At 53.0% G+C, this 12974-nt stretch overlaps 7 protein-coding genes across 7 annotated transcripts; 3 read left to right on the top strand and 4 right to left on the bottom strand.

Annotated features, from left to right (window-relative positions):
- Nucleotides 1-293: 293 nt before the first annotated feature.
- Nucleotides 294-2131, top strand: AYO20_06844 (hypothetical protein; the record flags this gene model as incomplete). Its single annotated transcript, XM_022645132.1, has 2 exons — nucleotides 294-361; nucleotides 1819-2131. The coding sequence occupies 2 exons, from the start codon at nucleotides 294-296 to the stop codon at nucleotides 2129-2131; spliced, it is 381 nt and encodes a 126-aa protein (XP_022498845.1).
- A 556-nt stretch (nucleotides 2132-2687) lies between these two features.
- AYO20_06845 (hypothetical protein) lies at nucleotides 2688-3872 on the bottom strand (the record flags this gene model as incomplete). Its single annotated transcript, XM_022645133.1, has 1 exon — nucleotides 2688-3872. One exon carries the CDS (start codon nucleotides 3870-3872, stop codon nucleotides 2688-2690), a length of 1185 nt encoding a protein of 394 aa, XP_022498846.1.
- Nucleotides 3873-4411: 539 nt separating this feature from the next.
- Nucleotides 4412-5743, bottom strand: AYO20_06846 (hypothetical protein; the record flags this gene model as incomplete). Its single annotated transcript, XM_022645134.1, has 1 exon — nucleotides 4412-5743. The coding sequence occupies one exon, from the start codon at nucleotides 5741-5743 to the stop codon at nucleotides 4412-4414; it is 1332 nt and encodes a 443-aa protein (XP_022498847.1).
- Nucleotides 5744-6266: 523 nt separating this feature from the next.
- Nucleotides 6267-8097, top strand: AYO20_06847 (hypothetical protein; the record flags this gene model as incomplete). The annotated part of the gene is made up of 5 exons (XM_022645135.1): nucleotides 6267-6572; nucleotides 6630-6826; nucleotides 6878-6996; nucleotides 7059-7207; nucleotides 7291-8097. 5 exons carry the CDS (start codon nucleotides 6267-6269, stop codon nucleotides 8095-8097), a joined length of 1578 nt encoding a protein of 525 aa, XP_022498848.1.
- A 467-nt stretch (nucleotides 8098-8564) lies between these two features.
- Nucleotides 8565-9647, bottom strand: AYO20_06848 (hypothetical protein; the record flags this gene model as incomplete). The annotated part of the gene is made up of 1 exon (XM_022645136.1): nucleotides 8565-9647. The coding sequence occupies one exon, from the start codon at nucleotides 9645-9647 to the stop codon at nucleotides 8565-8567; it is 1083 nt and encodes a 360-aa protein (XP_022498849.1).
- A 415-nt stretch (nucleotides 9648-10062) lies between these two features.
- On the bottom strand, nucleotides 10063-10520 carry AYO20_06849 (hypothetical protein; the record flags this gene model as incomplete). Its single annotated transcript, XM_022645137.1, has 2 exons — nucleotides 10063-10341; nucleotides 10401-10520. The coding sequence occupies 2 exons, from the start codon at nucleotides 10518-10520 to the stop codon at nucleotides 10063-10065; spliced, it is 399 nt and encodes a 132-aa protein (XP_022498850.1).
- Nucleotides 10521-11040: 520 nt separating this feature from the next.
- On the top strand, nucleotides 11041-12771 carry AYO20_06850 (hypothetical protein; the record flags this gene model as incomplete). Its single annotated transcript, XM_022645138.1, has 1 exon — nucleotides 11041-12771. The coding sequence occupies one exon, from the start codon at nucleotides 11041-11043 to the stop codon at nucleotides 12769-12771; it is 1731 nt and encodes a 576-aa protein (XP_022498851.1).
- Nucleotides 12772-12974: the final 203 nt, after the last annotated feature.

Here is a 12974-nt window from a genome sequence, read left to right on the forward strand (position 1 = left end):
ACGAGGGCCGTCCGGCAGGACCTGGAAAGAGAAAAAAAAAAAACAAAAACAAAAACTCTGCAAGTCTTGGACAGGCAGGCATCTCCCAGTTTTGCGTCAGCTTGCCCGTCTCTCTGATGGTTGGGTTTTGGGATGGTGTTCTCTCGCCCGCCCCGTCATAGTGAGGCTGGCCGCCCCCGAAACCAAGTCCTAGTTATGAGGGTCCCCCGTCACGAGTGGTACCTCGAGACGGGGCCTCCCGAGGAGGTGCAATGAAGTGTTCCCCCACGGTTCTGCGTGGGTGAGACGCTGCCATGGCGAATGCAAATGCGATTTCCGTTGACAATCGAGTCCTGAAAAGCGGGCGGGCCGATGTGCTCTTGTAGAGATCGAGCCTCTCCGCGATGTCTGCTTTTAGACGGAGTTTCCGTGGGGTGCAAAATAACGGCAGCTCTGCACTTTGTCCACAGCTCGTGGTTGGCTGTCCGGTGTGGGGGTGACTTGTCTTGCCTTGCCAGACTGCCCATGTTTGATGTCCTCCGCTGTGATGTACCGTCTCAGCGAGGTGCATTTTTTTCGCGGTCGTCGCCAACATGTCCCCTCGAGGCGTCCCGTACCTTTGTTCCAATCAGAGCCGCGAAGCCTGTCCTGCTACGAAAGATACCTTGCGTCCAAGCCCCCTTCACTAGTCACCATTATTTGTGTCACACAAGGGTTCATGGCCTGATTGGGTGACCATCGGAAGAAGTCGGCCTGAGGAAGCGCGCCCGGCTGATGTTGCGACAAAAACGAAGAACGGTCCGGGGTATCGTCTGGGGTGGGGAATATCCGGGGTTGGACAGTGACAGGACAACCCTGGACTCCTGAGGAAGGGCTCATTCAAACGTGCCCTGGTTCACGAGGAAACAGCGCCCGGCACGTATCGCTAGAATCGGTGAAACTCGATCGAGCTAGTGAGACACAGCACGAGAGCCCGATCTAACGATTTCATTGCCCAGGATAAAAGCAGGTTGCCTGGACCTACGCCGTGCCGGAACACCGCTGCTACTCCGTTGAGCCCCGGGGTGACAGCATCCTTGACTGGAGAGTTTGCTAGGGCAGAGTAGACCACGAACGGGTTGCTTGATTGAGTCATATCATCGACTACCCGTCAGCTCCATGGGTTCCCGTAACGAGGACTCTCTGCACGCTGACCCTGCGCGATGATACCTCGTAAAACAATATGCTTGTCTCTCAAACGGACCTGCCCAGTCTGGCGCCTGACTTCCCAGAGGCCTCGTGTATCCTTAGATCGGGATTTGCCTCCTGCTGACGGGTGTCTGGGGCTGGACCAAGATGATGCGGTTTACCAGCCTTGAGCCTTGCTTTCTTGCCCACCTTGACGCCCACTCAAATGCCCACTGTGCGTGGGGGTACCCATGGACCAAATCACTGGCCGAGAAGGAACTCTATATTCCCTTAGCAAAGAACCGACCCCTTCTGTACCAGACAATTGCACTTGCGCATGATGTAAGACCCCTTGACGAGAAGCGGGCAGCTGAAATGTTGCATGGCGGTTGAGTCGAAAACGCGCTCTCCCGGAGGCATATAAATATCGGGGAGTAGGAGGTCGTGAGGGAAGTCCTGGTTTCTAGAGAAAGCAACACCCATTCTACTTGTGCCTGGTATGAACCACAGACCAGTGCAGTCGAGCCTTGATGCTTTTTCATTCCAATCTCGACAGTCTCCGCGTAAACTGACTTACTCTTTGTGAAACCATGGCGGCGGCTCAACCATTGAGGCAAGCTCGAGACAGTGGATAGACACTCCACCCCCGAGGGAAGACTGACATGATGATAGAATCGACCAGATCGACACCCAAGTCGCCCTGGCTGGAAAAGCTCACGAGGGCGGCGGTGCCATGGTGCACGTCTTCCTCTACGGGGCGACCAACACGGTCATGGACTTCATCGTGCTCGGCCGGCACTCTGGCGCACAGGCCGTGGTCAGGGGAATGCCCCCAGCCAAGAACAAAATCGGATGTATCATCGGGCGCTTCGACAGCGCGGACGAACCCACGGCCGCCCTGATGAGACAGATGGACGAAATCACAGACGCGAAAATCGTCCGGCAGGCGGAGGTATACCGCATGACGCTGGTTGGTTGTGAGTGACCAGAGACTTTGACCAGGGGAACGAAGTTGAGTGGAGGGAGGAAAGGACAGAGCAGGAAGTAGTTCACCAAAGGTCCCGGGGACTAAAAAGGGGGGAATAAATGGGGAAGAAGTGGTTGGATGAGGATGGACCACGCGCTTTGAGGGTCGCGTGCACTGACGTGGATAAAAGACCAAGATATGCAAGGTACCTCTATACCTTGTCGAGCAAGGCTACAAGGTTGACATGGTGGGGAGGAGCGGGTGGTGCCGGAGCTGTGTTCTAGCCACTGACGAGGCTGAGCGAGGCTGTTTCTAACAACCTGGGCAACAAAAACGGGACGAACTGTATCTCCTTCTGTTATTCTTCTTTGGCGACAGGGGCCGGGATCAAAAACAATTGATAATTGTCTACCTCCAGACCCAAAAATATCTATCTTCTATTGCAAATCTTCTGACAGGTCTAGATCTATCCGCTTCTGGTCTTGTCCTGCCACGCTCGCCACGACGCCTGATCTATTGGGTCCCGCCGTCCAATGTGGTGGATAAAGCTGCAATGCGTTGTCATGACTCTTCCTCAGTCTGTCCTTTGCCAGAAATCCAGAATCCGGGCAACGATTTGGTCGCCTTTCGTGACTGGCACCTCGTGTCCGGCCTCGAAGATGGCAAATTCCACATTGCCCGAGAGCACTTCTGTGGCATCTTCCTGGACCTCTTTCTGGATGATTATGGGATCGTTGGTCCCCAGGACGATCAGCACTTTCTTCTGCTTACCAGTCTCTTGGTTTACGCGGGCCAAATGTTGGCCAAATGCTCGCCATCGGTCATGCTGATGTCGGATAGGACCGTAGCGAATGCTGGACATGAATGCCGCGACGAAGCCCGGGTAGTTGTCTAGCTGATAGATGACCGTCTTCTCGACAGTGACGTGGGGACGTATCTTGGAGAGAAGAGCCTGAGAATTGGCTTCAAGGTTGACCTCGGCCGCTACCGCCTCAGTTGCATCAACCGTGGTATCCTTGTCGAGTGGTTTCTTCAGTGGCTTGGCCATGGGACTCCGAAGTCGCTTTCTCACCAAGCGCTGCAGCAAAGACTCTGGGATCAGGCCTTCCGAATAGATAAGATGGCTCGTGCGGCTGATGTGATAGGGCCTCAGTATTCCGGCCGGCGCAAATAGGATCAAGCTGTCGATCAAGTTGGGAAAGTAGGATGCAAAGGTCGTAGCGATCCCGCCGCCGAGAGAGTAACCGATCAGAGTGAATTTACCAGAGTCCTTGCCGGTCCACGATAACGGCGACGACGCTAGGACGAGCAGTATCTGAGTCGTGAAAAGCCGGATGTCGTGAGGCAGGTCTTCAGGGTTGTCCGAGTAGCCTCGTCCGAACAGGTCGAAGAGCATGACGCGGCACCCATTGTCCACAAGGGCGTGGGCAACGGCTCCCAGCGCAATCGCAGGAGTACTGATGCCGTGGACAAGGAGGACCTTGCGCCCATCTTCCGGGCCGAACTCGTACACTCTTATCGAGCCGTGAGGTGTTTCGACGTCGCGGGCCCCCGGGAGCACATCTGGAGGGTAGGGTATGTCGGCGATTTCCTCTGGGGACAGCTTCGGCAGCACCGTCACTCTCGGAGACCGCACGATCGTAGCCTTCTTCTTGTTCCAAAGTCCTCCGGCAATGACCCCGACAGAGAAGAGACAAGTACCGGCCAGCACCAGCCGCCACTCGAGAGCCCCGGGGAGCAAACACGACCTGGATGCCATTTGGCAATGTATGGCAAAACACTGCACAGATGCACAGGAACTTGACGGAGTTGTCCTCGAGACGCGGATAAGAAAACTAATTATTTAGTTCGGGCGAAATTCGATCCTTGATCGACCAACGCGACCCATTGATGACGAATCCGGAACTGCCTCGGCTCAAGGACGACGAGGCTGAATCACCCGATCAGGCTAGCCTCGACTTTTGCAGCCTCGTCTCCCATATGTACATCTGTAATGAATTCTCTGAGGCCCTTGATTCCTAAGGTATCCTCCGATCCAAGGTGAAAGTCATTTCGACACTGAACACAAGATTACTTGGGCTTCCTGAATGTTTGAAGCATCATGGTCAGCCACTATATTCTGACACATCTCACTGTACAGTAGCATTGATACACTCCACCCGCAGCTCCAATCAACAGCTCCAATTTCGAGAGCAAAAATATTCCTCCTTGGTCTGTCAGTACCATGCCTTGGGGTATCACCCATAGACTTTTGTGAAACGCCGTCGCAGACACTTTTGTTTAACTCCAGACCTCGGATCATAGTGAGAAATCCAACGCCTTCCCTCCGGATTTATCCTTTCCCTTGTTCCTCTTCCTTTTCTTCCTTTTCGGTTTTGATTGGTTGTCTTCGTCACTGCTTTCATCCAAATCGGACTCGTCGATGTCGTCATCTTCAGAGGATGATATTTCATGCTTAGTAGTAGAGGGCCGCCCCCCACCCGGAAGTCCTTTCGCCTCTGTCCATACTTTGACTGTTTGGCCGCCACTAGTAATCATTCGCCCTTCGATGTCGAAGCCGATGGCCGCGACACCATCGATTTCGTCGTGTTTGGCATCCATCTCGGCCAAGACTCCGTTGCGACCAATTCTGATGAATCGAATTCTGCCGTCCTCGAGACCCGCAGCCACAAGCTTCTCGTTCATTTTCAGTTTTCCACCTCCAAAGCCAAAAGGCACTTCAGCGAGACTATCCACGCCCAGCCCGCCCCGTTCGAGGACGATTCGTTCGTCAAGATCTCCCCATACACCTCTCTCCCACAGACTCAGCACTCCGTCACTCTGACCAACCAGGACTTTCTCGCCCACACTGGTCCCCCCTTTCTTGAGGCCTTGCACCAGGGTCAAACTCGTCAATTCAATCTCCTGGTCCGCACTCGTTGCGATAGTGCCCTTGCGAAGATCTGTCACGGCAAGGGTAGTGCCACCTGCGCTGACCCACTGTTTCGGGAATCCACTTGTGCTGGTCTCGCTTGCGGGAAGCGGAACAAGGCCATTGATATGTTCCTCGCCATGAGGTGTCCAGTTCTGACTGCATTTTGCCACGATTTCTTTTGAATCCTGCCTTAAGTCGTGGAGATATAATTTACCCGAGTCGGTACCCAGCAGCAAAGCCTGCGGCGATAGCGCGTGTAGGACGGTTGGCCCATCAACCCCTCCCGATCCCACAGTTTGGGGTATTGCAATTTTGCTCACAACCTTGCCAGTTTCCGTGTAAAAAGCCTTGACGAGACCGTCTGTTCCTGCTGAATAGCATAGATCCCCCTCGTGACTGAATGCAAGACATCGACATGATCCTTTGTGTCTCCTAGTCGTCCACACCGTGTCAAGTGAACCGAGTCCGCTCTCGGAGAGACTGGCCGTGGAAGATCTGCGCAGTGAAGGTATTATTGAGCCATTGGAATTCGTAGGTTTCAAGGGCGGTGAGGCGCTATCTTCTGACGTATCCGCAATGACCTCGGAGTCGGAGGGGAGTTTGTAGGTGTGCACATGTCCTGAGGACAAGCCGATCGCAAACACTGGTTCCGTGGGATGGACGACTTGGGCAAAAATATCGGACTTGAGAGGGAGGGTACAAATGGTGTCGAACATGATTTGTGAGAACGATCAAGGCATGGCCGGAAGGGGCTTCTTTCCTGGTGGTACAAAGGGGTGCGTTAAAACTGAAGCTTCACGCGATGCGTTGCATTGAATTGGAGACAGAATTGAATGAGAGCTAGAGAGAGCTGTGCGGCTTTTACTTAGGTAAGTAGTTGGTGCACTAGAAGTGAAGATCTCCGGGGGCAATTAGGGCAATTGGAGGACTCTTATGGGCCCGCTGAGGGTGATCAGCCTTAGGGCATCTTTACCGAGAACTCTAATCAAACAGTCCTTAAAGTCCTAGGGCTTAGGGCTACTACCCAGGGAGGCACACGTACCCTCAGTGGACGCCTAACCACCCACCACCCTGGCACCTGCAATCATCGGACTCAAACCATCATATAACAACATTTAACCATGGAGTGATCGCCCAAGGAGCCAGTTGTACAGCATTGGCTTTCTTTCGCGTTGTCCACCGGGGATATCTGAACATATGTTTCATTTCATGCTTTTCTAATCGATTTCTACGTCCATCATGGCAGCAGCAGATATCACTCAAGACGACTCCGACGCTCGAGTTGATGAAACAACTGCGCTCCTTGCTCCCTCGGGTGAACAGCCCACGTCTTCTGATAACAACGACAATGAAGATCAAACCTCCAATGGAGCGAATGGCAAAGGAGAAGACAAACCGCTACCCAAGGATCAACTCTTCTACCTCTGCTTCGCCCGCCTGATCGAACCCATCGCATTCTTCTGCATCTTTCCCTTCATCAATCAGATGATATGGGACACTGGGGAAGTGGCGAAGACGGACGTCGGCTTCTACAGTGGAATGATTGTGGGTCACCTTGTGTCGCAGAGATCTCCTAGTGGCACATATTGACAATGCGCGCAGGAGTCGCTGTTTTCCCTGACGCAAATGCTGTTCATGATCCCCTGGGGCAAAGCTGCCGATCACTTTGGAAGAAAGCCTGTCCTTGTCAGCTCGTTGGGTGGCGTGGCCCTGGCGACTTCTATCTTTGGACTGAGCAAGACAATATGGCAGATGATCCTGTTTCGATGTTTCGCTGGAGTCTTTGCTGGGACGGTCGTGTAGGTTTATTCGATCGTCTTCGGGACAATGCAAGAACGGATCGCTCACAGTGAACGCAGGACTATCCGTGCCATGATTACAGAGATTAGCACGCACAAGACCCAGGCCAGAGCATTCAGCTTCTTTGCTTTCACAGGGAATCTGGGGATCTTTCTAGGTCCTCTGCTTGGTATGTTACCCTTGTTTTGTAAAGGTCACTCGACCCGCAAGGCTGCTGACAGCTCTACGTAGGAGGAGCGCTCGCAAACCCTGCAATGGTATACCCATCTGTGTTTGGACATATCAAATTCTTTCGTGACTACCCATATGCACTCCCTACATTCGTATCAGGCTCAATCGCTATTATTGCTACCATCACTCTTGCGATGGGTATCAAAGAAGTGAGAACTGAGATTCATTTCCTTCTCCCCTGCCGCTTGCTTTTTACGTTGCCCAAGCTGACTTAGTCTGGTTGTCCCTAAAGACTCTCGTGCGGTCTCCCACGCAGCAGTCCGCAGGCGCCCGGAAAGAAATGTCGATCCCTGACCTGCTTCGATCTCCCAATGTCCCGATAACACTGTATATCTACGCGCACATCATGCTCCTGGCTTTCTCCTACACAGCTATCGTCCCGGTGTTTTTCTTCACCCCGGTCGATCTGGGCGGCTTCGGGTTTTCGCCCTTCCTCATCTCGGTATTCATGGGTTTGGGCGGCCTCTCTCAATCGCTATGGCTCCTCATTGTCTTCCCATGGCTGCAGGCCCGCTGGGGTACTAAGAGCGTCCTGGTACTCTGCGCAACCGCTTACCCGATCTTCTTCGCCCTATACCCCGTCTGCAACCTGTTACTGCGGTACCACATGACAGCCGTGTTCTGGACCATCGCCCCCATCGCCCTGGCGGTCGGCAGCGGCGTTGCCATGTCCTTCACGGCGATCCAGCTCGTCCTGAACGACGTCTCGCCTGGGCCCGAGGTGCTCGGCACTCTGAACGCCGTGGCGCTGACCATGGTCAGCGGGATAAGGGCCTTTTCCCCGGCGCTGTTTGCAAGCTTATTCGCAACCAGCGTGCGGAGCGGGGTGCTCGGCGGCCATGTCATCTGGATTTTGATGGTTGCGCTGGCTCTGGGCTTTGCGGTTGTTAGCCGCTGGGTTCCCGAGCCCGGGAAAGACGAGGACACGCCCAAGCATGTCAACACGCATGGTCATGCTGACGGCAACGGCATTGGCATCACCAACGGCAACGGAGCTGCTGCAGCCGAGGAGGGTGAGGAAGACGACGACCACGAGTAAATTGAGTTAGTAAGCAATTTCGTCAATGATGTGCACGTGTGTATAAAGAGAAGTGAGAAGATGGAATATCTGCGGAAAGCAGCCAGAGAGTGGGCCCAGGGGCTACCCCAGCGCCGCAGCCTCAATAGACGAAGCGATGGATGATCCGCCAAATCACGCTCTGGAGTCGTCTATTCGAGACAGGCTATAGACTACGCAAAAAGTACAGTACTAGACGGAGGTCGTTACAACTCGCACAGAAGCAATGATACATGGGCGTTGGTGGGACGGAAGGACGAAGGTGCAATCAGGGAATAGATATAGCAGGCGTTCGGAAACTTCCGACATGTCGACCAACGTGAATAATGACTATACACAAGGCTAAGGAGATAGTCTGGACAAAACTATTTTCAGGCTTCAGGTGGTAGCCGTCTCAAACGCAGCAAATCATCTGTCAAAACTGCAGGTGTCATCAAATACGTCCCTTTCTAAAGATCCGCTCGTGCCGGCTCCCCCGCCCACGCCCTTCTGATCAGCTCTCTAATCGGCTCCTTTTCCACCTTTCGGGGGTTGGGATATTGATTGCTCACGGCAATCTCAGCAGCCTTGTCGATGTCCTCCTCCTTCATGCCATAATCCTTCAGCGCGCGCTTCACCTGCAACTTCTCGAGCAGGATGTTCAGTCCATTGATGGCGTTGCCTTCACTCCCGGGGAGGGCAGTGGCGAGCTTCTCCATCGCTTCTGGAATAGCGGGAGCATTGTAGGAAAGCGCGTGGGGAAGGACGATAGTGTGAGTTTCGGCATGAGGGAGGTTGAAGGAGCCTCCGAGCGTGTGGCATAATTTATGGTGCAAGGCCATCGAGGACGAACCGAGACAGACACCGCAAAGCCAGGCTCCATACTGCGCCTTCTCACGAGCAGACTGGGATTGGGGGTTTTGAATGATCTCTGGGAGTGATTCAGCAAGGGCTTTGGTTCCCTCGATGGCGAGAAGGGAGATAATCGGATTTTTATTCTTCGCGTAGAGCGCCTCCACTGCGTGCGCAATCGCATTTACTCCTGATGTAGCACTGAGAGATGCGGGAAGGGTCATGGTGAGATCGACATCATAGATTACCGTGCCGGGAAGAATCTTGGGATCGGTCCGCGTGGTTTTTCGACCATCTTGCGTTTCGCCCAGTATGGGTGTCATTTCACTTCCGGCGTAGGTAGTTGGGATGCAAATATGGTGTAGGCCGGTGCGGACTGAAATCGCCTTGCCCAATCCTGTTGTTGAACCTCCTCCTATTGAGACGACACAATCTGCGGACTTGGATTGAATGAAAGCCATGGCTTCTTCGGTAATGTGCGAGGGAGTATGCATGGTAGCGTTTGAGTAGGTGCCGGCAGGCTCAATCGACGCGGCAGTCAGGATTTTAGCGAGCTCTTCAGCTTGACTGACTTGCTGGGGGGTCGAGAGGATAAGGGGTGATTTGAAGCCTAGACGTCTGATCTCATCCGGAAGTTTTTGGATACTGCCTTTCCCAAAGACCACTCGGCCTGGGTTGGCGTTGTACTCGAAAGGATCCATCGAGGCAGAATCGAGTCGGCTGGTTGTCGGTTGGACGCTAAAGGCGTACGGTCTCAAATAATTGCAAGACTTGGGGAATAGCAAAGGCAGAGAGAAAGTCGATAGGGAAGAGTTGTAGTGCGTTGGTCTGTTAGAAAGCGACCCTGCGGTCTTTTGTTTGGAGTTGAGGGCAACGGAATCAACCGCAGCGCAGCGTCATCGGAAAAGGGATTCCTGCTGGTCAATGTCTCCGTGGGGCAAAGCCGGCAGATGCACCCAAATTCCTGGGCTCTGAGCTCCAAACCCCACCGCCCAAAAGCCCCCCCAAGGCAATCAGGGAGAAGTTCCGTCAGGGGCATTATCCGATTTTGCTCGCAAGATCTTTCATAAAGCTGACAAACCCTCCTCAGGTGAATGGAATGAAACCCCGCGTCTTTCAATACAGAATTGCTCTGAATAGGTATATCGTCGTAGATGCCGCCCAGCTAACCGCCAACACCCACAAGGCTTGCAGCATCTGCTTGGTGGACCTGATACCGTCGTTGTAAGTCGAGGCCAGAGGAACTGTAGCTTTGCTACGCCAGAAATTCGCAATGTGATTGTATGCCAGGGCAAAACCGCCGGCGTTGGCGGCACTGAGCAAGAATGGCATGGTGTTGCGATCGGAGGAGACGGCAATTACGAGAATTACCGATGACACAAACGAGGACAGTGTCTGGTCCATTGTTGTCAGTATCTAACATAACAGAAGAGTGTTTCTTTCGAGACGCTTACTGCTAGCACACCACTAGCCTGTGTGGTTCGGGTTTTGTGAAGCTGTCGTGCCGCTGTGTTTGAATAGCGTGATGCGCTTTCAGTCTGTGGTTCCCACTGATGAAGGTCGTAGATCGCCATAGCTGATAGCAAGCCAAGGTAGCCGCTGCCGCAAGCTTGCACAGCGTGATATATTTCAAGAATGAAAGACATGATTGTCTAGGGTGCTGTGGTTCAATGGCGAAAGAGGGACAAGAGTTTTGGTGACGAAGACCACGAAGACCAAGAGATGCTTGAGAGGCACGAGAGGCTGCAATTCCATCATAGGGCCAATGACTAAGCCATTCTGGTGCCAAGACATTCAAGAGACACCCACGGCAAACTCCCTCCAATACTATGCACTGTAATTGTCAAGCAGCATGATTGAGTATCAAATGTTTATGGCTCACCGAAGGCTGCATTACCCCTTCCTAAAGACATGACTTTAACCAGGTTGCCCGCCGTAGACTATAGCCCCTAAAAAGGGGTAAAAGCGGCACCATCGCCACACCTGCTACAAAGTTAGCCTTGTTTCTCTTCGAGGTTTTTCTTCAGCCCTTGTTTCTGACCCTGGCCTATCGTCCCTAGACTCTGAGGACATACCATCTTGGATCCCTGCAAGATGGCCGAAGAACTGTCGGCGCCGCCTGTTCTATCTACACCCGATACATATATATTGGAAGAAACTCTTCCGGAGGCTGTGCGGCCATCAGAAGCACTGTCAGACGAGCAGATCAAGACAAGGTATGAGATCAATAGAACTATCGACGAAATCAGGCTGCGAAAATGGAAGCGAGTTGCGCTACAATTCCCCGATCAGATGCTTGCACACTCGGCAAGAGTCTACCAACTCCTAGCCAGGGGCTTAGAAGTGCAAGCCAAAACGCTTGCTGAGGCGCATATGGATGGCAATGACAATGGCAACTCAAATTCAGCGGATCCCGATATGTCCGGGCTCTCTATCGAAGGCACAAAGCCAGTCATGCTCACCATACTAGGAGACACCTCGTATGGCTCCTGTTGTGTGGATGAGATTGCTGCTGAGCACGTTGATGCAGACGCCGTTGTTCACTACGGCAGAGCCTGCTTATCGCCAACTGCAAGATTGCCCGTTCTGCACATCTTCACTACGATGGGTCTGGAGATGGACCAAGTAGTCACATCTTTTCAAGCAACGTTTCCAGATCTCCATGCGAAAGTGGTGCTAACGGCTGATGTCCCTTATGCTGCGCATGTTGTCCCTCTCTTCACGGCGCTACAAAATCTGGGCTACTCAGAATTGTTCGCGGCTTCTATTATTCACGATCCGTCTTCGGCAATTCCAAATCGAACAGTACCACCTTCAATCATGGAGGACCCTTCGTCCCTGTCACAATGGAATCTATTCCATATCTCCGACCCCCCTACGTCTCTGCTGTTGACACTCCAGTCACGTATGGCCAGTATAAAAGTCTACCCTACCGATATCATTCAATCCTCCTCAACTCCTACCACCGTTTCTTCTGCCCTGGAGACATCTACGGCTCACCTACTCCGCCGCCGCTATGCCCTTGTCACCTCTCTCACCACAGTTTCAGCCTGGGGGATTCTTGTCAATACGCTCTCTGTCAAGAACTACCTGTCGATTCTGTCACACATCCAATCGCTAATCTCCGCCGCGGGCAAAAAGTCGTACCTCTTTGTTGTTGGGAAGCTCAACCCTGCAAAACTGGCCAATTTCTCAGAAATTGGAGGGTGGGTGGTTATAGGATGTTGGGAAAGTTCTTTGATTGACAGCCGGGAATTCTACCGACCAATTATTACACCTTTCGAGTTGGAGATGGTTTTAACAGGAGATGATCAGAGAGTGTGGACGGGGCAATGGAGGGGAGATTTTCAAGGAGTATTGGAGGATGCCGAGAGACGGGAGCTGAATGGAGAGGGACAGGTTGGAACGTCGAACGAAAATGCCGATGCGAACGAGGACCAGGAAGGCGAAGTTAACCCGGATTCGGAGTCAGAATCTGAGCCGCCCGAGTTTGATCTCCGGACAGGCAAATATGTCTCACGAACCCGACCGATGCAGAGATCTCGACAGCAAGTTGCGTCAATGCCTACACCGACTTCTAGTGCCTATAATGTTTCGTCTTCCACCGCGCTGACAAGACGATCAAACGGCACCATGGTCACGGTCAACGGTGTTGCCTCCCCCGCCGCCGAATACCTTGCACAAAAACGCTCTTGGCGTGGTTTGGGTAGCGATTTCGAGGTCAAATACGAGGAAGATGAGGCAGATCTGGGCAGTGTCATTGAGGAAGGCAGGACTGGTGTTGCGAGAGGGTACACAGTAGGGGAAGAGGTAGAGATGACTTGAACTGTGCCAACGGGTGCTGGCAGCGTGTTCAAAATGTTATACGTTGCTTTTCACGTGCTGGGCTGAGCGAGGCTGAGCTGTCGTTGATGTCCGCTGGTCCTGCCGTTCTGATGTCCCACGACTTGAAATTCCCTCCTCTGACCCGCAGAACATGTCAACATGATTGTTCCAAGCTAAGCTGGCATTCTGCATCACATCAAAGA

The sequence above is a fragment of the Fonsecaea nubica genome (genome assembly GCF_001646965.1).
Source record: "Fonsecaea nubica strain CBS 269.64 chromosome Unknown Scaff45, whole genome shotgun sequence".
NCBI classification, from domain to species: Eukaryota; Fungi; Ascomycota; class Eurotiomycetes; order Chaetothyriales; family Herpotrichiellaceae; genus Fonsecaea; species Fonsecaea nubica.